This window comes from Dendrobates tinctorius, unplaced genomic scaffold, assembly GCF_039654945.1.
Source record: "Dendrobates tinctorius isolate UK_male_01 unplaced genomic scaffold, ASM3965494v1 ptg000250l, whole genome shotgun sequence".
NCBI classification, from domain to species: Eukaryota; Metazoa; Chordata; class Amphibia; order Anura; family Dendrobatidae; genus Dendrobates; species Dendrobates tinctorius.
The window spans coordinates 25,403,105-25,426,974 of record NW_027361917.1 but is presented as its reverse complement, the minus strand read 5'-3'; the positions used below and the strand labels follow the sequence as shown (position 1 = coordinate 25,426,974).

Here is a 23,870-nt window from a genome sequence, read left to right as displayed (position 1 = left end):
CTCATTGCACTTCCACACTAAACTTCATAACACCATTTCTCATTGCTTAAACAGCACTTTGGAGTCAGAAAAGGATAGATTGGCTTATTCATAAAAGGGCTACACTGTCATATTAATGGCTTGGAGGTGCAAGAGATTCTAATTTGATATTAGTACATAAGCATGTAATTCACTTGGCTATGAATGCTTGTATGTAAGTTAACCAGTTCATGATCAGGCTATTTTCTCCCTTTCCTGAACATACTTTCTGGTATTACTATACATGCGGTTATAGCAGCTCTAAAAAATGTTTTTGTTCAGCTATTCAATTTTTTTTTGCCTTTTTCATGATAAATGGAGCTTATTGTTATTTTTATATTCCTTTTTCTTAATGGGATACATGAACAGAAAAATAGGAAGTATATTTTAAGTTTTGTTTTATGACTACAAAGGACTTGTAAAAACTTTGAAAATTGAGTTCCCCTGTATGTGAAGTTTATTTTAACCCCTTCACACTCCCATTACGTACCATTCCATAATGGAGTGTGTCAGGGACTCAGTAACAGAGGTCGCGACACAGGCCAGATGCAGGTTATATTATACAAGGCTCCTTTCACATTACGCTCTTTGCCATGTTCAGTGGTCCTGTCGGGACCCCTCCCGCAAAACGGGATTTGGGCATATGCGCTGAAGGGACCATTGACTATAATGGTGCTGCCAAAGTCACACTGCTCGGTCGTGCTTCATTTTCAGGCATATATGTCTACTGGAGGTGGACACTCAGACAGACTGCGTCTGAGTGTCTACCTCCAGTAGGCGCATTCACCCAAAAATTATGCAAAGGGATCACACTTTTCCTTGGCGCCATTAAGGTCAATGAACCTGTCGGAGCATACGCTCGAATCCCGTTTTTAAGTACCGCAACACAGCATGGACGTTAGTTTGGGCTCCCATCAACTCCCATGAAACAATAAGGCAGGTGACCAGTTGAACCTGTCAGGTGAGCTGATCTGTGATGTTCAGTGTGGTTGGGCAACATAAGAGGTTGTCATTTTTATTTTGTATGGTATTGCTGTATATAGCACAAGTTATGGAAAGTTAAAAGTCCCTGAAGGGGACTAACAAACTAAAAAAAATAGAAAAAAAGTTAAAATATATAAAAAAAAAAAAATATAAATTTTTTTAATCACCCTCCCTTTTCTCCAAAGAAATATATACTGTATATAAAAAAAAATACATATTCGGTGTCTGTGTCCAGAAAAGCTAGATCTATCAAAGTATAAAATTAACAAAGCCAATGGGTGACCACCGTACTGAGAAACAATCAAAACCATTGGTTTTTCGGTTGCTGCAATGATCCTAAAAAAATGCAAAAAGCACCAAAGTATAGAATGTAACTGAAAATTGTATAAGTAAAAAAACACCAGCTCGCCACGCAAAAAACATGCCCCCATATAGCTCTATACATACCTATACATGTTTAGTATCTCCGTAATCTTATTGATCTGATTTTGCTGTACAACGAACGCATTAATAAAAAAAAAAAACAACAATCTTGGCATTGCATTATTTTTCCTCAACATGTCACCGCACTTGGAATTTTTTGTGCTATTTTCTTTTACTCTGGATGGTAACATGGTGTCATTCAAATCTACATCTTGTTCCGTAAAAAACAAGCTCTAATGTCAGTGCAAAAATAATAAAATTATAGCTATTTAAAAGAAAGAGGTGAGGAAAAAAATGAAAATGCAAAAACAAAAATTGGCTGTGGAGGGACATTTTTTTTTAGAAGGGGCAAGAAACAACGATTCAGACTGTCCGCTTCTTTTTTTTTCTCTTATGTTTTGTTTTATTTATGCTTTTTCTACCCCCTTTTTATTCTTGCCTTATTATTTTTTCTAATTTCTTTTACTCTTACTAAAAGACCTTTGGGTTCATTGTAAAATATTAATACATTCCATTGATAGCCAATTTTCCCTGTAACTAGTACTGGCATAATAGCCCTAGTTACAGGGGAAATTCAGCCTCTTGGCTGCACATCAAAGCCGACAAAGTCTCCTAGAAGAATAGAGTAGGTATTGGTGTGCACTCAAGGTCACTGTAGAAGCCAGGTGCTGGTGGAATGGACCGTGGTGGTCCCTGAAACAAGTAGCAAAAATTTACGGCACACTCTAACGAAATAATTTGCAACCAACAGTGGAATTTTATTTTTGACAAACAGATAAGTGCCAAGTTACAAAAATTGGTCCAAAACCCAGTAAATTAGAAACACCCGACGTTTCGACCCTCCCAGGTCTTAATCATGGGGTTTACTTGGGTTCAAGAGGAATGGGAGCCAGGGTTAGGGAATAGCCGTATATAAGCTTCCATGCGGGTAATGGTAGGCTGTAAATAAATGGTAACCTTTAGAGGATATGAAGTGTACCATGTAATGATAGATAATAGGTTAGAGGTAACCTTAACCCCTTAATGTCCAATGACGGACACAGTCAGTCATCAGACATCTCCCCTGCTTTGATGAGGGCTCCGGCGCTGAGCCAGCATCAAAGCCGGGACATGTCAGCTGTTATGAACAGCTCACATGTGCCCGCAATAGGCGCGAGCGGAATCGCCGCCCGCGCCTATTAACTAGTTAAGTCCCGCTGACAGCGGGCATTTAAATAGCATTCCAGGCCGCCGGGCCGGAAATGACGTCATCACCGACCCCGTCACGTGATCGGGGGTCGGCGTCATGTTGCCTGGACAACCAGAGGTCTCTATGAGACCTCTGGTTGTTCCAGGCATATGGCTTTCAGCGCCACCCGGTGGTCGGCACTAAAAGCACAGCAGTAAATCTGCTACATATGGGCGAACTTTAAAAACTTTAAAAAAGTTTAAAAATAAAAAAAAAATTAAAAATTAAAAAAAACCTAAAAGTTCAAATCACCCCCTTTCGCCCCAATCAAAATAAAACAGTAAAAAAAAAAAATCCCACATACACATTAGGTATCGCCGCGTTCAGAATCGCCCGATCTATCAATAAAAAAAAGCATTAACCCGATAGCTAAACGGCGTAGCGAGAAAAAAATTCAAAACGCCAGAATTACATTTTTTTGGTCGCCAAGACATTGCATTAAAATGCAATAACGGGCGATCAAAAGAATGTATCTGCACAAAAGTGGTATCATTAAAAACATCAGCCCGGCACGGAAAAAATAAGCCCTCACCCGACCCCAGATCATGAAAAATTGAGACGCTACGGGTCTCGGAAAATTGCGCAAATATTTTTTTTTTTTTCCACCAAACTTTGGAATTTTTTTTCACCACTTAGATAAAAGTGGACATAGACATGTTTGGTGTCTATGAACTCGTAATGACCTGGAGAATCATAATAGCAGGTTAGATTTAGCATCTAGTGAACCTAGCAAAAAAGCCAAGCAAAAAACAAGTGTGGGATTGCACTTTTTTGGCAATTTCACCGCACTTAGAATTTTTTTCCCATTTTCGAGTACACGACATGGTAAAACCAATGGTGTCATTTAAAAGTACAACTCGTCCCGCAAAAAATAAGCCTTCACATGGCCATATAGACGAAAAAATAAAAAAGTTATGGCTTTGGAAAGAAGGGGAGGGAAAAATGAAAATGCAAAACCAAAAATACCCCTGGTCATTAAGGGGTAAAGAGGCTTGAAAAAGGATGCCTGGTAGAGTCCTGTGCAATAAAAGGTGTTGCTTTTTGTGTGTAATATTTTTCGTATCCGGTATGGTAATATATACGTATTACTGTGCACTTATAGTCAGTGTAGTGTTAATCATAGGTGGCCAGTGGTGGAAACTGCGTCCTGAGGCTGTAGCACCGTCCGGGATATGCTTGCGTCCTGCTCCCCTGGCTGGCCAGCCAGGGGAGCAGGACGCAAGCATATCCCGGATGGTGCTACAGCCTCAGGACGCAGTTTCCACCACTGGCCACCTATGATTAACACTACACTGACTATAAGTGCGCAGCAATAACAATACCCATTCCTCTTGAACCCAAGTAAACCCCATGATTAAGACCCGGGAGGGTCGAAACGTCGGGTGTTTCTATTTTACTGGGTTTTGGACCAATTTTTGTAACTTGGCACCTATCTGTTTGTCAAAAATAAAATTCCACTGCTGGTTGCAAACTATTTCATTAGAGTGTGCGGTGAATTTTTGCTACTTATGGTCTCCTAGAATACAGTAGCTCTTATTCTCTTTCTACACCTAGTGATCACTGGATTCAGGAGGAAATGCTGTGCTTCCAAAACTGAATACGCATGCTCTGCTTCATTGCGGTGTAGAAAGAGCTCAAGAAAGTAAACATGGCAATGAACCAGGCTTATCTTTTCTGTTGGGAGTCAGGTTGTGTCTGACAGGCGGCTCCCCTCTCCCACAGCTGCACAATCTCATGCAAGCTACTTACGTTACTCTGCACTGACATTTTAAAGTGTGACGCAAAGTGTGGACGTTTATAGACAATGGGCTGTCCACAAGTACTTAACTTGATGTTGATTAAGCATGAACCCCTCTGCTACATTTTTTGTAGACATTATAATAAACTCATCCAATGGAGAATCACTGATGTTTATGGGATGAAACCATTCAGGCAGGTGAACCGCTCCAGAAGGGCATCAACAGCAACAGGGGAACAACACGAAAATGGAGGCTGAAAGTAATCCATCGCAGCAGGAGCACATACACCATAAGCAGATGTCACACATACCTTTGCTACTGCTTTAATGATAAGACTGTTTCTCGTGTTTGAAGGCAATAATTACACATTCTTCCAGCTAAAAAGTCTTTTTTTTTTCTCTTTTTAAACTGGTGCCATGATTGACTTTTTATTAAAAAAAAAAAAAAAAAAAAAAAAATTAAAAAGGAATTTAAAAATAAAAAAGTACCTCTTTGGGGAGGCAGGTACCAAAAGAACACATGGAACATTCCGTAAACTGAACGGGGCAATACAGCGCTATACTTTACTTTTATAAAGTCGGGTACCACAGATAGTCATCACAAAGCTTCATTGTGACTTATAAAAAGAAGTTTAAAGCAGAGGCACGAAGCAAAAGAGAATTTATGTAGGATATAAACATCCCTGTTCAGATATATCCATACACATACATATATATATATATATATATATATATATATATATATATATATATATATATATATATATATATATATATATACACACATACACATATATATATTTATGTGTGTAAAAAAGTGCATAATATTCTAGTTTGTATCTCATTGACATTATGTGGCCACAAAGCTCACAGTTCCCACCTTTTCTATGTGTTTGTCAAACTTTAATGGTTCTCACACGGTTTGCTCCTGCCTGACCAACAGTCTTATCTCTATAATGGTGCAATATGCATCCGGGAGGAATAGCAGTGACATGGGATGTCCCTTTTGTCTTTAATGCGACAGTCATGGCGTTCTCCGCCGTTACAGTTTAGTCCTTTTTATCAATGATTCACGTGAAGTGAAGAGTTTTTAGTGTTTAGAATACACTATCGGTATTACAAAGAATTGGCGTTTTCCAACAACGGGGGGCCATCTCGGTGAATCGATGGATGTGGAGGCTCCCTTTTATAAGTTTTTGGTGGGAGCTTTGGGATAGGCTGAGAAGTGCTTTGTCTGGGTGGCACAGGAGGCCCAGTCATTGGAGGCAATTCAAGATCTTGCACTATTAAGGAAGGAGAAGGCAGATGTCTTCTTGGTCCAAGGGGGGATGGAGTCTGTGGTGGAGGTGGGGTGAACGGTGAAGGACTGTAAGGGAAGAACGTGGTAGCGTGTTCACTTTTCCGTCCTAATGGAGGAGGCTGAAGATGGAGAGGTGAGCTTGTGAAGACATCAGGGGTGCGCACTGGTTCTCGAGGTGGTAAAAGTGGGGGGCTCTCGGGTCCTTCGGAAACTGAAGAGCGTTCAGACAGTGGATACCGAGGGGAGTACACTTTTGTTGTAGGCTGCCGAGGCGGGATTGCTGGAGGGCTGTCCGTATGTTTAGACATGATCTGAAAAGGAAAAGAATATATCACCAAAATGTCGCCCATAGGGACATCTACAGACTTCTAGTTCAGACCCACATGATGAGGCCTAAAAAAAAAAGGAAAAATTCACTACAAGTGCTGGTAAGCAAAGCAACTAGAAAGTTGTTGGATATTGACGCATGGGCAACACTTGATGTCTTAAAAATAAAGTATATGTAAGAAAAAATAAAGATATATAGTGTTAACTTATTATTTTACCTTTGAAGGGGAAGACTCTGTTGGGGCGGATTCCGGCCTTCTGCGAGGCGGAACAGGTGGAGGAACTTGCATTTCATCACAGTTCTTAGGGAAATTTATTGAAGATACTGATGCAGAACCTGAGGAGGATTCCATGTACACAGAAGGGTTAATGTATTGTTCAGAACACTTTAGGAATTACCATATAAATGGATAGTGCCATTATACACACATTGCAAAACTATTATTCCAGTAAAAAGAACTTAATTATCCACTTGAGAGGTGCTAATTGTTACATCCCTGTGGTCCAACCACTGGGACCCTCATTGACCACCAGATCTAGGTACATGTGTTGCTAATTTTCCCCAGCAACAAGATTGCGGCTACAAGGAATTACCTGGAGTGGCCTTTATAATTCATTTTTTTGGGTAGACAATGTCTAAGTGGATTGCAAGCCCAAATGAGACCGGACTACGTCTAGGTATGGTCAAATTTAGTTTTGAGGATAACTATTACCGTAATAAAAAAAATAATCTTGTACCCAAATTTTATTTAGAAAAGTCATAAAATAAATTCTGTGCATTAATAAGTAACTAATGAACATGCAGACGAATGTTGGAAAAAAAAATAGAACCTACGTGAATGAAATGGGCTTGAAGGATCAGAATCGAAGACGCTGCAGACATCGGTCGTACTGGAGGCAGCAGAAGGCGGAGGGGGAGTCAGTGGCGTCCTGGGAGAATTCGGGGCGGATGCCGTGCTCTCCGTTTCGCTCTCGGGGATGCGACTGTAGCTGATTTTCCTGGGCTCCTGCTGTAATGGAGTAGGGTGCCTCATGGTGCCTGGTCTTGGGTTTGATGGCCGCACACCAGGTGACTTGAGGGGATAAGTGTACTTTTTATGCTGAGGGAAAAAAATAAATAAATAAATTTGAAGACTGAAGGAAACATGCCACCAAAAACGAACAGCTTAAAGGGGCTCCCAATTTCTGTACCAATATCCCATCAATTATAGATCAATGAGGGTCCAACGTTTCGGACAGTACAAAGCCGAAATACTAGACAAAGTCACTACTGAAAGTGCAGAGCTTCGCCTTGTAACCTGGTAATCAATGGAACAGATAAAGTGTGTATCTACCCTGGTAATTATCGGCAACATGCTGCCAAAATGCTCACTGGTCCAGTGAAAGGATACTTAAAGGTTGCTTAAAAAACAGTTTCCGTCAGCAAATCATCCAGTGTAAATAGGACACGTGCTGCCAAGAACATTGATTCTCTGTGCACACAACAATCGCTCTTTGTGCATGAAAGTGCGGTTCACCTGCTGATCGCTGTGCTCATAGTCAATCAGTGGTCATTTAAAGGGACGTTGTCAGCACAGAATGAGTGATAAACCAGGTACAGGCGCTTGGTGCTCCATAGAGCGGCCAGACAGTTAATTATACATTCCCACCTGAATAATTTCCATTTACCTCCACCCTTCTCTTGCTTAATGAAGCCAGAGCTGTCAATCAAATAAGGGGTAGAGATTGAGAGGAAACAAGCAGATGGGAAGAAGCGCTGAAATGATTGGCCCCACCATCACCTGCACTTGGATTGAACAGTCATTCTGTGCTGACAGAGCGCCTTTAATGGCTGTGCTTGTTTAGTATGAATACATCCAATGCACTTGAAGTAGCATGACCCTCCCATCAAACAGATGACTGGAAGGGGTGCCACCAAACACCCACAATGCAATTGTCATAGCATATGCTAGGATATCAAATTCACAGAACTGAATGAAAAAAAAAAAAAAAAGTCCACATGCATTAGAAATTCTTTCTGTTTGCGCCCCATGGAAACGTACCCCAAAAGTATCTTGACCGTATTTTGACTAGGATTGTGCAGCAGGTCCCACTCCAAAATCCACAAACACTTCCAATATTCTTTAAATAAGCTTTGCAATGCTTTCAATAACAGATCACACTTGGGCTATGTGCACACGCTGCGGATTGGTCTGCGGATTTGTATCTGCGGAACCGCAGGTAAAATGACCTGTGGTTTTACTTGCGGATTGGCCTGCGGTTTATCACCTCTACAATGGAGGAGATGGTAAACCGCAGCGGAATCCGCAGAAAAGAAGTGACATGTCATTTCTTTCTGCGGATTAAAAAAACGCAGCATGTGCACAGCAGATTGTAAATCACATAGATTTACATGCTACTGTACACTGTCTATAGAACTGCTGCAGATCCGCTGCAGCCAAAACCACAGCTTGTGCACATAGCCTAAGTGTTTTTTACTATTTGTTCTTTTAAACACAAAAAGAAAAAAACAAATTCTTTGAGGTGTTCCTGTTGCAAAAATGCTCCTAAGCTCAACATGCAAACAGCGCTAAACACCACTTCAGGTTTCCAAGCCAGATTTATTTGGCAGAAAAATACTTTGGAAATACTCCGTGTGAACAGACCCGAAAAGTGGTGAAATCTGCTGGGAAAACATTCAACTTACAAATCGTGGCAGAGTCTTTGCATTTCTTGGTTCAATTTCCAATGACTTCTTAAAGAGATAATCCTCAAACTCCTTTTCTGCGACGTTGCCCATTGGATTCAAATTTTCAAAGAATCTCTGAAATGGATCATATTATTATTCATTACATTATTATTTGTATTATTTTGCAGATTGTGATAGATGTGTGCTATTAAAGTGAACCTGTCAGCAGGTTTGGCCGATGTAAGATGCGGCTCCTGCACAGGCGTACTTCTTTGTCCTGTTGAGGGCAGAGTAAAGGACTGCAGTGCGCAGACGCCGGGAAAGGTCAGAGAGGTCCTGCCCTCAACAGGACAGTGAAGTACGCCTGCGCAAGAGCACGATGCCGGGAGCGATGAAGCAAGTAAGTGAGAACTAGATCTGCTTCACACCCAATTAATAAGATTTTTGCGGTCGACATTATGCCCATTGCCAATTACCCGGATGTCAGCCTCCACTTGTAAACAGTATGGCTGATTTTGGTACTGTTGTATTTCCCCTGTGATCTCAGCCACTTTCCTCCGTTTGCTAAAGTTCACCAGTTCTTTCCCATGCCTCTTCAGAAAGTCAGGATTGCCTTCTTCTGTTTTTAAAATATTGGTCAAATAAATTCCTGAAACACAGATTTCAATATTTGATTAATTATTAGCTACTTGCATGACTTGAATATTTAAACTTGTTTTCCAAATATTATTTTTTTTTATGCCATAAGTTTGGCAAGGATGAACATCAAGGTGAGCTTTATTCACCCCATTGCTGCCTCTCTGCTGCTGCCCTTGGTCTTTGCCGACAGGCTGCAGAGGATCATGGGCAAATACAACACAAGCGCTGCAGTAACCATGGGGATCCATGGTAACGCCATGGTGTGCAGTATGAACTACAGCGCCCTCGTGCTGGCCAGGGGCAGCGGCAGTAAAGCAGCACTGAAGCAGTGGGTGTGGAAAGTTCAGCTTGTTACTTTTAGCTCTTTTTTTACATCATAGACTTGCAGAGGTTAAAAAGAATTCTCTAAATTTGCTTAAATTAAAACGAATATTAAATTATCTAAACAACATGCTAGTTTATTGAGTTCTACTTACCGCAGAAAGGCACACATGGTGGATTAATTGACCTGAGCTTAGCCAAATATTTCTTTTGGTGGTCTTCACTCAATTCATGAGCTTCTTCTAGGATCTTCCTCTGACGACTAGGGACTTGCTATACAAAAATATAAAAGTAAAAGACGCATTCATGAGCTAAAACACATCAAGAGAAGTAGCAAGAATTAAGCTCCTTTACATGTGGACACGTGTCGCCCCACAGGAGGTCACGTTCGGTGGTGTCCATCAGATGAAGCCTCCAACACTGCATCTTACTGTCCGGCTATAACCGTGGTGTGCCCGTGTGCCATAAGAGTTACCAGTGAGTATTATTGGCACAATAAAAATGATAATCCTAGAGCTAAACCGATAAATGCTTAAGACCAGGGCTGTGGAGTCGGTAAAGCCAAACCTCCGACTCCTCAATTTCCATGACTCCGACTTCACAGCCCTGCTTAAGACTCCTGCTGGTCCCTATGTATACAGTGATAAACTCCAGAATATGACAAACCGGTCACATATGTTCCTTGAAGGACACTGAATAATGTATACACTGGTAAGATGGCCTCAGTCTTCTCACCTCTCTTGGTTTCTCCGTCGGCACAGGTGTGTGATCTTCGATGCAGCACAAACCCACAGCCGTCTTTCTCAGCGTCCCTTTTCCATGTTCTCCACCACCTTAGGGCTACCAAAGTCTACGGTGGACCTAATTGCTTCAGCAACCTCCTGATTTTCAACTCCACAGCGTGAGGATCCTTTTTATTAAAAGGAGTCACCTGCACATTTAATACACGTACAGGATTCTACATGTCAAAAGGCATGTGACAAAAAAAAAAAAAGTGTACTACGCTACATGCCTGCTTCCATATTAGACTCTGTAAGTATAATAAATGTGCAGGATTCTCCGGTTACTGAAAAGAATCCACACACTGCGCCTTTCTCTACCTGTAATTTCTCACTGACGGTGATCACAACGTGCGCTACAAGTTGACGATCAGCAGATTGCTAATGGAAGATTGGTCACCTGAAGGACTTTGCAGTCCTGAGGTGGAGGAGAAAGCGGAGAAGAAAAGGACAGAGGGTTTGTGCTGCCTAAAGGTTGGCATAACCTTGCACACAAAGGACCAGGCATCATGAGAAGAGGCTACATACCAATATATACAGTATAACTGTGCACGTTTTGGCACATTGTCATATGCAGGAGATCATCACCCTGGGCACAGGCTATCGGTTGCTGGACCGTGTACAGACCAAGACTAATGCAACTGCTACAAACTGTATCAGGACTGTGATCATGAACGCCCAGCAGATATCAAATATTGAACTTTTCGCACATTGACATATATTTTCATATTAGTTTTGGATTTGTTTGCATAAGCTTTATTACATTGAATTATATATTTGAATATCAGCAAATTTTTCCCATTAAAAAAACGCCAAATAAACCAGCAAAAATGTTTATACAAAAAAAAAACCAAAAAAAACACAAAACTGTACAAAATAGAGATATTTGGAATCCCTTAAAGGGAACCTGTCACCTCCCCAGGGGGCGTTTTTAAGCAAAAGAGCCACCTTCAGCAGCACCAAGGCTGCACTCTGTGAAGGTGGCTCTTCTGTTTCTGACCCCTAGTAACGCCCAAATACAGACTTTGTGCGCCATACCTGTATTGAGTCCCATAGGTATGGTGTGTCCCCCTGTATCAGCCGCCTCGCAGCCATCCATCACACCTTTTGCGTCTGTGCGCCGCCTCCTCCTGTGTTGCGGTTACATGCCGGCGCCTGCGCTGTGCCAACAGTTCTCGGGCATGCGCAGTGCGCGCCGCCCGGGAACTGACAGGCTATCGCACCTGCATGTGGCGGAGGCCCAAGATCCCGCTCCGCTGTGTGTTATGATGTATTCACACTGTGAGGCTGGGAATCTGGCGCCTGCGCAGTGAGCATCTATAGCTGCGCCTGCCCCCAGCTATAGTGAACTGCGTGTGGGGAGCTCAGCTGGCAGGTCAGTTCATCAGACACTGCTGAGGGAGGAAAGAGGAGGAGGGACATGGGGGCAGGCGCAGCTATAGATACTCACTGTGCACGCGATAGATTCCCAGCCCCGCAGTGTGAATACATCATAACACTCTGTGGGGCAGGAACTTGGGCCTCGGCAACACACAGGCTCGATAGCCTGATGTCAGTTCCCGGGCAGCGCACACTGCGCATGCCCGAGAACTGTTGGCACAGCGCAGGCATGCAACAGCAACACAGGAGGAGGTGGAACACAGATGCAACAGGGGGATGATGGACAGCTGGGGGACACACCATACCTATGGGACTCAATACAGGTATGGGGAGCAACTTATAAGTCTATATTTCGGCGTTACTAGGGATCAGAAACACAAGAGCTACCATCACAGAATGCAGCCTTAGTACTACTGATTTATGAAATTAAATTAAGGATTATTCTTTAATAATTTCAACCCATACTCTTAATTCCTTGCTAAATTTAGTGTATTAGGAGAAGAGCGCTACCGCGGTGTCTACTGAATGAATTAAATGTACAGATATACATAGTGTAATGGCGTTATCACAATATGCACCTACCTCAAAGGTGTTATCAAGCCTGTATATTGGCGAGGAGTTCATGGCACTTACAACTTCAAGTACTCCATTAAAATTGTTTAGCTCCTGAAAGACCTGAAGGATTTCAATGATTCTGCTCACAACAACCACCCGCTCTTCAAGGTTTTCGGTTTCTACGATACATCTGTTAAAGGAAAAAAAAAAAAAGAATCAAAGCATTAAATGTAAGAAAATGAGGACGCACAGCAAACAAAAACATGCCAACAACATAAGGGTGTCTCCTCTTCTTTGAGAAGTCTCTGATCTGGCTGATCCCAGATTGTCTCCCCACTAAAAGATAGAAAGGAATATGAATATTTCCCCAAGGAGAATTGCCTATAAACTTTCCATCCACCATTTGGACCTCTCCAATGACAATCAGTACTCCCAAGTAAACAATATTTGAGTTACTGAGTGACCGCAAGCTGCACCTATCCAAGGTTATATAGGAGCTATAGGGTACAGCCGTCGTTGAGCGGGGGCGCCAATCTCGATTATGTTTAGGGTGCCAACCTCCTCTGTTAGGCAGCTTGCTATCAGGACCCCCTTGTAGGGTTATAGCAGGTGACACGGTTGTTTGTGTATTTATGTGGTTATTCTTGTCTTTAACCCCTTCACTACCAAGGGTGGTTTGCACGTTAACTACCGGGCCAATTTTTACAATTCTGACCACTGTACCTTTATGAGGTCATAACTCTGGAACGCTTCCATGGATCCCGGTGATTCTGACATTGTTTTCTCGTGACATATTGTACTTCATGTTAGTGGTAAAATTGCATTCAAATAACTTGCGTTTATTTGTGAAAAAAATGGAAATTTGGCGAAAATTTCGCAATTTTCCAACTTTGAATTTTTATGCCCTTAAATCACAGCGATACGGCACACAAAAAACTTAATACATAACATTTCCCACATGCTTACTTTACATCAGCACAATTTTGGAACCAAAATTTTTTTTTGTTAGGAAGTTATAAGGGTTAAAAATTGACCAGCGATTTCTCATTTTTGCAACACCATTTTATTTTTAGGGACCATTTCACATTTGAAGCCACTTTGAGGGGTCTATATGATAGAAAATACCCAAAAGTGACACCATTCTAAAAACTGCACCCCTTAAGATACTTAAAACCACATTCAAGAAGTTTATTAACCCTTTAGGTGCGTCACAGGAATTTTTTGAATATTAAAAAAAAAAATGAACATTTAACTTTTTTTCACAAAAAAAATACTTCAGGTTCAATTTTCTTTATTTTACCAAGGGTAACAGGAGAAATTGGACTGCAAAAGTTATTGTGCAATTTGTCCTGAGTACGCTGATACCTGATATGTGGGGGGGAACCACTGTTTCAGCGCATGGCAGACCTCAGTAGGGAAGGAGCGCCGTTTGACTTTTTCAATGCAAAATTGACTGGAATTCAGATCGGACGCCATATCGCGTTTGGAGAGCCCCTGATGTACCTAAACAGTGGAAACCCCCCAAGTGACCCCATTTTGGAAACTAGACCCCCCAAGGAACTTATCTAGATATGTGGTGAGAACTTTGAACCCCCAAGGGCTTCACAGAAGTTTATAACGTACAGCAGTACAATTAAAAAATCATATTTTTTCCACAAAAATGATCTTTTCACCCTCAATTCTTATTTTTCCAAAAGTAACAGGACCCTAAAAGATATTGTGCAATTTGTCCTGAGTACGCTGATACCCCACATGTGGGGGTAAACCACTATTTGGGCGCATGGCAGAGCTCGGAAGGGAAGCAGCGCCATTTGACGTTTTTGGCTGGAATTGAGATCGGACACCGTCGCGTTAGGAAAGCCCCTGATGTACCAAAACAGTAGAAACCCCCCACAAATGACACCATTTTGGAAACTAGACCCCCCAAGGAACTTATCTAGATGTGTGGTGAGCACTTTGAACCCCCCAGTGCTTCACTGAAGTTTATAACGTCCGGGCGTGAAAATAAAAAAAATCGTATTTTTTCCACAAACATCATCTCTTAGTCCCGATTTTTTTATTTTCCCAAGGGTAACAGGAGAAATTGGACCCCAAAAGTTGTTGTCCAATTTGTCCTGAGTACGCTGACACCCCATATGTGGGAGAAAACTACTGTATGAGGACACGTCGGGGCTCGGAAGGGAAGTAGTGACGTTTTGGAATGCAGACTTTGATGGAATGGTCTGTGGGTGTCATGTTGCCTTTGGAGAGCCCCTAATGTACCTAAACAGTAGAAACCCCCCACAAATGATCCCATTTTGGAAACTAGACCCCCTGAGGAACTTATCTAGATGTGTGGTGAGCACTTTGAACCCCCAAGGGGTTCACAGAAGTTTATAATGCCCAGGCATGAAAATAAAAAAATCGTATTTTTTCCACAAACATGATCAATTAGTCCCCAATTTTTTTATTTTCCCAAGGGTAACAGGAGAAATTGGACCCCAAAAGTTGTTGTCCAATTTGTCCCGAGTATGCTGATACCTCATATGTGGGAGAAAACTACTGTATGGGCACACGTCGGGGCTCGGAAGGGAAGTAGTGACGTTTTGGAATGCAGACTTTGATGGATTGGTCTGTGGGTGTCATGTGCGTTTGGAGAGCCCCTGATGTACCTAAACTATTGAAACTCCCCAAAAGTGACCCCATTTTGGAAACTAGACCCCCCACGGAGCTTATCTAGATGTGTGGAGAGCACTTTGAACCCTCAAGTGCTTCACAGAAGTTTATAACGCCTGGGCGTGAAAATAAAAAAAACATTTTTTTTCCGCAAAATTATATTTTTGCCCCCAATTTTTTATTTTCCTAAGGGTAACAGGAGAAATTGGACACCAAAAGTTGTTTTGTAATTTGTCCTGAGTAGGCTGATACCCTACATGTGGGGGTAAAACACTGTTTGGGCGCATGGCAGAGCTTGGAAGGAGCACCATTTGACTTTTTCAACGCAGAATTGGCTGGAATTGAGATCAGACGCCATGTTGCCTTTGGAGAGCACCTGATGTGCCCAAACAGTGGAAACCCCCCAATTATAACTCCAACCCTAACCTCAACACACCCCTAACCCTAATCTCAGCCCTAACCCTAGCCCTAACCCTAGCCCTAACCCTAGCCCTAGCCCTAACCCTAGCCCTAACCCTAGCGGGAAAATGGAAATAAATACATTTTCTTTTAGTTTTATTATTTTGCCCTAACTAAGGGGGTGATAACGGGGGGTTTGATTTACGATTTATGGCGGTTTTTATGTTTGGTGGCTGTCGCACGCTAAAAGACGCTTTTTATTGTAAAAATAGTTTTTGCATCACCACATACTGAGAGCTATAATTTTTCCGTATTTTGACCCACCGAGTCATGTGAGGTCTTATTTTTTGCGGGACGAGTTGACGTTTTTATTGGTACCATTTTCGGGCACGTGACATTTTTTGATCGCTTTTTATTTTGATTTTTGGGACGCAGAATGAACAAAAACCAGCGTTTCATGAATTTCTTTTGGGGGGGGTGCGTTTACACAGTTCCGCGTGTGGTAAAATTGATAAAGCGGTTTTATTCTTCGGGTCAGTACGGTTACAGCGATACCTCATTTAGGTCGTTTTTTTATGTTTTGTCGGTTTTTTGCAATGAAAACAATTTTATATAAAAAAATTATTATTTTTGCTTCTCATTATTCTGCGAGCTATAACTTTATTTTTTTGCTGATGATGCTGTATGGCGGCTCGTTTTTTGCGGGACAAGATGACGTTTTCAGCGGTACCATGGATATTTATATGCGTCTTTTTGATCGCGCGTTATTGCACTTTTTGTTCGGTGGTATGATAATAAATCATTATTTTTTGCTTTGTTTTTTATTTTTTAAGGGGTTTGCTAAAGGGGTTAACTAATGGGACAGTTTTATAGGGCAGGTCATTACGGACGCGGCGATACCAAATATGTGTACTTTTATTGTTTTTGTTTTTTTTTATTTTGAAAAAATGGATTTATTGGGGATTTTTTTTTTTTTTTACTAATTTATTTAGCGATTTTTTTTAAATTATTTTTAACACTTTTTTTTTTTTTTTACTTTATTACCTTGTCCCAGGTGGGACATCACTGTCCTGTGACAGATCGCTGATCTGTCACATCACAGATCACTGTGACAGATCAGCGATCTGTCACAGGCACTGCTGCAGACTTCCTCATGCCTGCGCTTTGCAGGCACTGAGGAAGCCAGCTTCCTCAGGCCCCCGTCGCCATCTTGGATTCGGGGGCCTGGAGGAAAGGAGCCCCCCGCAGCAGCGCTGCACATTGCGCTGCCGTGGGGGGCTCAGGGAAGCACGGAGGGAGCCCCCTCCCTGCCGATGCTTCCCTTTAACCCCCGGTACACCGCGATCGCGTTTGATCGCGGTGTGCAAGGGGTTAACGTGTCGGGGGCGGTCTATGACCGCCCCTGACACATTGTGCCGGGTGTCAGCTATGATAATTAGCTGACACTCGGCCGCGATCAGCGGCGCTCACCACGTGGGCGCCGCTGATCGCGATGACGTAATATTCCGTCCATGGTAATTAGGTCCAAGGTCACATGGACGGAATATTACATCAATTGTAGGTAAGGGGTTAACCAAGGCTTAAATAAAGGTTTAGCTTTTATATCTGCATTATTATTGTAAGGCTGCTTGAAAATCTGTATTTAAAAGATAGACTTTCACATAACGGAGATAGGCAATGACACATGGTGCTTAGAAGATTCTATGGAGAAAGAAAGGTGGCAGAGAAGCGAGAGGCAGAGACATTTTGCTGCAAGATCTCCTAAAACAACACAGTTACGCTAACGTTTTTACTTTTTTTTTTTTTTAAAACAAGAGCTTTAAAGTGTATTTAACACTGCAGGATAACTTGCAGCATAAAAAGGTCTGACACTAGCTTCTCCCCTATGTATAGAATCTTATAGGCACCAACTGCCGCCTCATCTCACTAATGTGACCATCTGTCTTCCCTGAATACAGATTTTGCAGCTTTTACCCATGAAAGGATATTGAAAGATCAATCCAGAAGGAGACGGAAGCAGATTCATCTGATAAGATATCACAAAGTTTCTTATTTTCATGCATACTATTGATTTATGAACTGAAAAAATAAAAAAAAACAAAAACAAACAAAAAAAAAAACAGCTATACAAAGTGCATATATAGCTGATGAATTTTATAGAAACCTGTTGTATAGGTTTATCATGATATATAGGGCAGCGATTATAGATGGTTTGGAAATATTGGTCACTAAATTGCTCCAGTGACTTATGAAAAACAGGATTTTTGGGTTGCTTATCGTAAAATCTGTTTCTCGGAGCCTTCATTGGGGGACACAGAGACCATGGGGGTGTATGCTGCTGCCACTAGGAGGCTGGCACTATGCACAAAAAAAGGTTAGCTCCTCCTCCGCAGTGTACACCCCACCGACTGGCAGGACATTCCTAAGTTAGTGAGAAAGCAGTAGGAGAAGTAACAGAACAGATTGTTCTGTTTTCAAACAACTCAACTGTAAACAACCAACAATCATAAGAACAGGAGTTGTAGAACATGGGAGGGTGCTGTGTCCCCCAATGAAGGCTCCGAGAAACAGATTTTACGGTAAGCAACCCAAAAATCCTGTTTTCTCTTTCGCCTCATTGGGGGACACAGAGACCATGGGACGTCCCAAAGCAGTCCCTGGGGTGGGAAAAACAAACTTCCATCAGGCCAGCGGACTCATTACCGCAGCCTGCAGGATCCTTCTACCTAGGCTGGCGTCCGCCGAAGCGTAGGTGTGGACCTTGTAGAATTTCACAAACGTGTGAACCGATGACCAGGTTGCAGCTTTGCAAAGCTGCAGCGCGGAAGCTCTGTGACGTACCGTCCAGGAGGCACCCACTGCCCGGGTAGAGTGCGCTCTAATTGCCGGAGGCGCCACTCGATGTTTGACCCGGTAGGCCTCCAAAATTGCCGATCTGATCCAGCGAGCAATGGTAGCTTTGGAGGCCGTGTGACCTTTCCGCGCCCCATCTGGAATGATGACGAGAGAATCTGTCTTCCGCAAAGAAGTCGTCCTAGTTAGGTAGACCATCATCGCCCTGACCAAGTCCAGCTTGTTCAAAGATCGCTCCCGAGGATGAGTTGGACTCGGACAAAAGGACGGGAGAACAATATCCTCATTGAGGTGGAAAGTGGACACCACCTTAGGAAGGAAAGAGGGCGGAGGCCGCAGAACTACCGGATGGAGGTGATGGCTACCAGAAAGGCTACTTCCACGAAATGAGATAAAGGGAAACATCCCTGAGAGGTTCAAAGGGAGGACCTTGCAGAACCTCGAGAACCAGATTAAGATCCCATGGATCTACGGGCGCTCGGTACGGAGGAGCCGTGTGAGCCACACCTTGAAGGAAGGTTTTAACCTGAGGACGGGATGCCAACGTCTTCTGAAATAAAATGGACAGTGCCGACACTTGACCCTTTAAAGAGCTGAGGGCAAGACTCGCATCCAGCCCCGCTTGAAGGAACGCCAGGACAGAAGGGAGCGAAAAACACATGGGCGGAATGTCATTGGTCTCACACCAAGTGAAATAGGCTTTCCAAGTACGGTAATAAATTTTGGAAGACGATGGCTTCCTGGCTCGGATCATGGTATAAATAACTCGATCGGAAAATCCTGATCGTTTCAAAACCTCGGTCTCAACAGCCACGCCGTTAAATTGAGCGGCCGAGAATTGGGGTGGCAAATCGGACCTTGAGACAGCAGATCTGCTCTGTCTGGAAGCTTCCAGGGGGCGTCCGCGAGAAGGTTGACGATGTCCGCGAACCAAGACCTTCTGGGCCAATACGGGGCGATGAGGATGACTGGAATTCCTTCCGCCTTGATTTTCTTCAACAGCCTGGGAAGAAGAGGCAGGGAAGGGAACAGGTAGGGGAGCTCGAACTGCAACCAAGGACTGGCCAGAGCGTCGGCGCCCACTGAGAGAGGATCTCGAGCCCTGGATACAAACTGGGACTTTCCTGTTGAGGCGAGAAGCTAGCAGATCTACGTCCGGGGTTCCCCAACGACGGCAAAGCTGGAGAAATACCTCCGGATGCAGGGACCACTCTCCCGCCGCGAGACCCTCGCGACTGAGAAAATCGGCGGCCCAGTTGTCCACGCCGGGAATGTGCACCGCGGATATTGCCGGGACTGAAATCTCTGCCCAATGAAGAATCTTGGACACTTCTGCCAGGGCTGAGACACTCTGTGTCCCCCCCTGGCGGTTGACATATGCCACCGCTGTGGCATTGTCTGTCTGAATCCGGAAAGGCAGGCCCCTGAGAAGTGTCTCCCAGTGAACGACAGATAAATCGCTCGTATCTCGAGGACGTTGATCGGCAGGGCTGACTCCTGAGTCGACCATCGACCCTGAACAGTGTGATTGCGGAACACTGCTCCCCAGCCGAGGAGGCTGGCATCCGTTGTCACAATCTGCCAGTGAATGGGGAGGAATGACCGTCCAAGGGAGACGAGAGCAGACGTCATCCACCAAATGAGGGACTGCTTGACTCGGTATGAAAGACGAAATGGAGGGTCCAGGGAAAGAACAGACCTGTTCCACCGAGACAGGATGGCATGTTGGAGAGGTCTGGAGTGAAATTGAGCAAAGGGAACTGCCTCTGTCGCCGCCACCATCTTTCCCAGGACTTTCATTGTTGTCCGGAGAGATGGAAGTCGCATGATCTGCAGCGATCGTACATCCCGCTGCAGGGAACAAATCTTTTCTTGTGGTAGAAAAACCCTCGATCAACGAGTGTCGAACAATAGACCCAGAAACACAAGACGTTGTGTCGGAACACGGTTGGACTTCTTTTTTTTGATGAGCCACCCGAAATTGGACAGGGTGTCGAGGACGATGGTAAGACTTTGGCAAGCTTGATGAAAGGATGGAGCTTTGATCAGTATGTCGTCGAGGTACGGAAAAAGAACGAGACCTCTGATTCTCAACAAGGCCATCAATGCCGCCATGATCTTTGTAAATACTCTGGGTGCGGTTGCGAGACCGAACGGCAGAGCAACAAACTGGTAATGTTCCTGGCGAATCGCGAAACGCAGGAATTTCTGATGGCCGGAGAATATGGGAACATGTAGATAGGCATCTTGAATGTCTATTGAACACATGAACTCCTGTGTCTCCATGGAAGCGATTACCGACCGAAGAGACTCCATTCGGAAATGACGCAGTCGGACTCTCTTGTTGAGTAACTTGAGGTCCAAGATGGGGCGAACTGTACCGCCTTTTTTCCGCACCACAAACAGGTTTGAATAAAACCCTGTGAAACGTTCTGATTCGGGAACGGGCACAATCACTCCGGAACTGAGGAGAGAGACGATGGACGCAAAGAACCCCGGAACTAAGGCAGGGTCTTTTGGAGGACGGGACTCGAAGAAACGATCCCGGGGATGAGAAACGAACTCTATCTTGTATCCTGAAGATACAACTTCCCTGACCCAAGCGTCCTCTACTGAGGCTAGCCAGACGTCCTTGGAGAAAAGGAGTCGACCTCCCAGTTGGGAGGGACCCTCGGGAGTTCGTTGATAGTCATGCTGATGTGGACCGTCCAGATCTAGACCTGGAGGGTCTGCCCTTCTTTCTATCCTGGCGTGCTTGCGGTCTTTGTTGGTTAGAGAAGTTCTCTGTCGTATTGAAACAGCAAAAAGCTCGAAAGGGCCGAAACGGCGTGTGAGGCTTGGACTGAGGGAGGAGGGAACTCGTGCCTCCAGTGGCGTCCTTAATAATCTGGTCCAGCTGGGATCCAAAGAGACGCGCTCCCTGAAAAGGCAGATTGGTAAGAGACTTTTTAGAAGACAAGTCCGCCTGCCAAGCCTGAAGCCAAATTGTACGTCGGATTGCCACTACGTTGCTTGACGCCTGAACAGCGCACGACACGGCATCCAAGGAAGCAGAAAGCAGATAATCCCCTGCATGGGAAATCTGGTTGGCCAGATCGGCCAACTGCTCCGGTTGGGCCTTATCTAGGATGCCCTTACGGAGATCCTCTGCCCAAGTGGCTACCCAAGATGAAGCGAAGGCTGGGCTTAGCACTGCTGCAGCCGCTTCGAATGTTGACTTTACTAAAGATTCTATAATTCTATCATTAGAATCCTTTAGTGACGCCACACCTGAAAATCGGGAGGACCGTGTTGTTAGACAGTCTGGACACGGGTGCGTCTACCGAAAGGGAAGCAGACCAGTTGTCGGTGAGCTCTTTGGCAAACGGGTACAGCATGCCGAGGCGCTTCCCTCTTTGAAAGCGCCTGGTCGGATTTTCTCTTTCCCTGGTAAGGATCTTGCCAAACTCAGAGTGGGAGGCGAAGACCCTGGAAGGTATTTCTGCCCGTCTGAACGAAACCTCCTGTTCTGAGGATTCCGCAGGGGAGTCTGAGATTTCGAAGGTGTGATTAATCGCAGCAATGAGGTTCTGTACCGTAACCTTCATGTCCACGTCCTGGTCCGAATCCAGCTCTAAGATCTCCACGCTCAGCCTTAGAGTTAGGCATAATGAATGAAGAAAAGAAGGACCCTGAAGAAATGCCGGAAGGTTGGGGGACAGAAAGGCAGAGGAGGGTGTCAGTCTGCAGTTGCAGAACTACTCACGGTCCGGTGTCCCCAAAGCAATGTACCAGGCTCATGAAAATTGCAGGGCCCCAGCAGGGGGTAACTGACGTTCGTTTTTCGTCTCCGGCTGACAGGATGCAAAGATGGCGGCAGCCTGAGGTGAAGGGAAAAAAAAGCGGTCCTGGATAGACAAGAAAGGCGGAGCTAGCCGCCTGAACAAAGGGAAACGGCCCCCCTCTACCCAGCCACAGGCCAAGAGAGGCGGTGGGAGGGTCTAGGAACGGGCGGGAGCGCAGCCGGCCTATGTGAGTGAACGTGGGGGCGTGGCCGCGACGGGCGCGAAGTCCCAAAATGAAGCCGGGGACTAAATTTGAGACGGCGGCCGCCACTCAGCATGGGGCGGAGCGGAAGTCCCACAATGCTGCCGCGGCCACCCGCAAAGAAGACGCCGCCTGAACCGGGCTCTAAGATGAAGCCCCCGAGGAATACCGGTGGCGGGGGGGGGGGGGGGGACAAGGCCCAGGGCTTAGATGAAATGCGGCGACCGTCGGGAGGCGCGGGCAGCGTATAGAACCTGTGGCACTGCCCTGGCGCCGCTCCATGCTCCATAAAGGTACCTTCTTTATCCAACGCTGTCTGTAATCTTTCCCGTGTCCGCGCCTCATCCGACCGACAGGCTCTGGTGGGCGAGTGGGTGGGAGGCGGGGGGCAAGGACCATCCGTTGCTGGCACGCACCTGTGCCGAGCTTGTAGTCCGCACGGAGAGCTATGAGGATACGGGGTGGCAGTACACGCCGTACTCATAGCCTCTTTGTGGGAGTACAGTTGTGACTTCTCACACTGTATCCCTCCGGAAACCTGAAAAGGAACGACGCACATCGAGGTAGATATGGGTCTAATCAAAGACCCGTGTCCACCTCCTACTGACACTAAGCTAAACTGAGGAATTTCCTGCCAGTCGGTGGGGTGTACACTGCGGAGGAGGAGCTAACCTTTTTTTGTGCATAGTGTCAGCCTCCTAGTGGCAGCAGCATACACCCCCATGGTCTCTGTGTCCCCCAATGAGGCGAAAGAGAAAGTGCGTTTATGATGGAATAATAACCACCCTCAATAAAGCCATTGCTGTAGGCTGCTGATGTAGGCACCACGTATGCGTATCACACTACTTTTCTCCAACGTTATATTCTTCCCAAGACCTGTAAAAGTTCATGCTTTACCTTTTCAGGAATCGTTAATCAATAAGTAATTATGCCCTGGAAAAACAACATGCTCATCTGTAGGAAAACAATACTATAGGACAAACTAAGAACAAGGGCATCAAGGCAAAAAAAAAGCCACAAAAAATGGCCATATTTATCCTTAGAATGATAGAGGATGGTAAATATTACTTGGCATGAAATACAAGAGAAAAAAACAGGAATAAATCTCTGAAAATGATTAATCTTCAACATAAACTCAGCCTATAAAACCAGGCATTCGAGGACCTAACACCAGGTTCAAAAGTCGCTCATTCTTATTTTCCTCCTGCAGCTCCATTGAGTATTCCACTTTTTTTTTCTTTTAAGCTGCCAGATGGATCCAGAGATATCAGCCTTTATATTTACTTTTTATGGTCTTCACAAGGTGGCGTAACACACAGATTGATTATGCAGCGCAGCCAAAAGACACCCCCCAGAGAATCCTGTGAGCTACACCTCCTTGGTAAAAACAAATAAAAAAAAACAAAACATTAATACTAAATAAAATGGCCCATATCCCTGGAACCATATGGTGGATTTAAAAAAAATAAATACTTAAATGGAATCTGTCACCCTTTTTTTGGACTATGAGCTGCCGGCATCGACATCAGAGGCTTATCTACAGCACTCTGTAATGCTGTAGATAAGCCCCCGATGTA

The 23,870-nt window shown here is 44.4% G+C and overlaps 1 protein-coding gene across 1 annotated transcript in view; it reads right to left on the bottom strand.

Annotated features, from left to right (window-relative positions):
- Positions 1-4,699: 4,699 nt before the first annotated feature.
- Positions 4,700-23,870, bottom strand: part of SOS1 (SOS Ras/Rac guanine nucleotide exchange factor 1) — a 176,346-nt gene continuing 157,175 nt past the window's right edge. The window contains exons 16-22 of the mRNA XM_073557542.1: positions 12,388-12,550; positions 9,802-9,919; positions 9,163-9,335; positions 8,705-8,821; positions 6,854-7,118; positions 6,237-6,355; positions 4,700-6,002 (exon numbers count right to left, since the gene is read on the bottom strand). Of these exons, the coding sequence (XP_073413643.1) occupies positions 5,508-6,002; positions 6,237-6,355; positions 6,854-7,118; positions 8,705-8,821; positions 9,163-9,335; positions 9,802-9,919; positions 12,388-12,550 (1,450 nt within the window). The 3' untranslated portion in view covers positions 4,700-5,507. The remainder of the gene's footprint in view (positions 6,003-6,236; positions 6,356-6,853; positions 7,119-8,704; positions 8,822-9,162; positions 9,336-9,801; positions 9,920-12,387; positions 12,551-23,870) is intronic.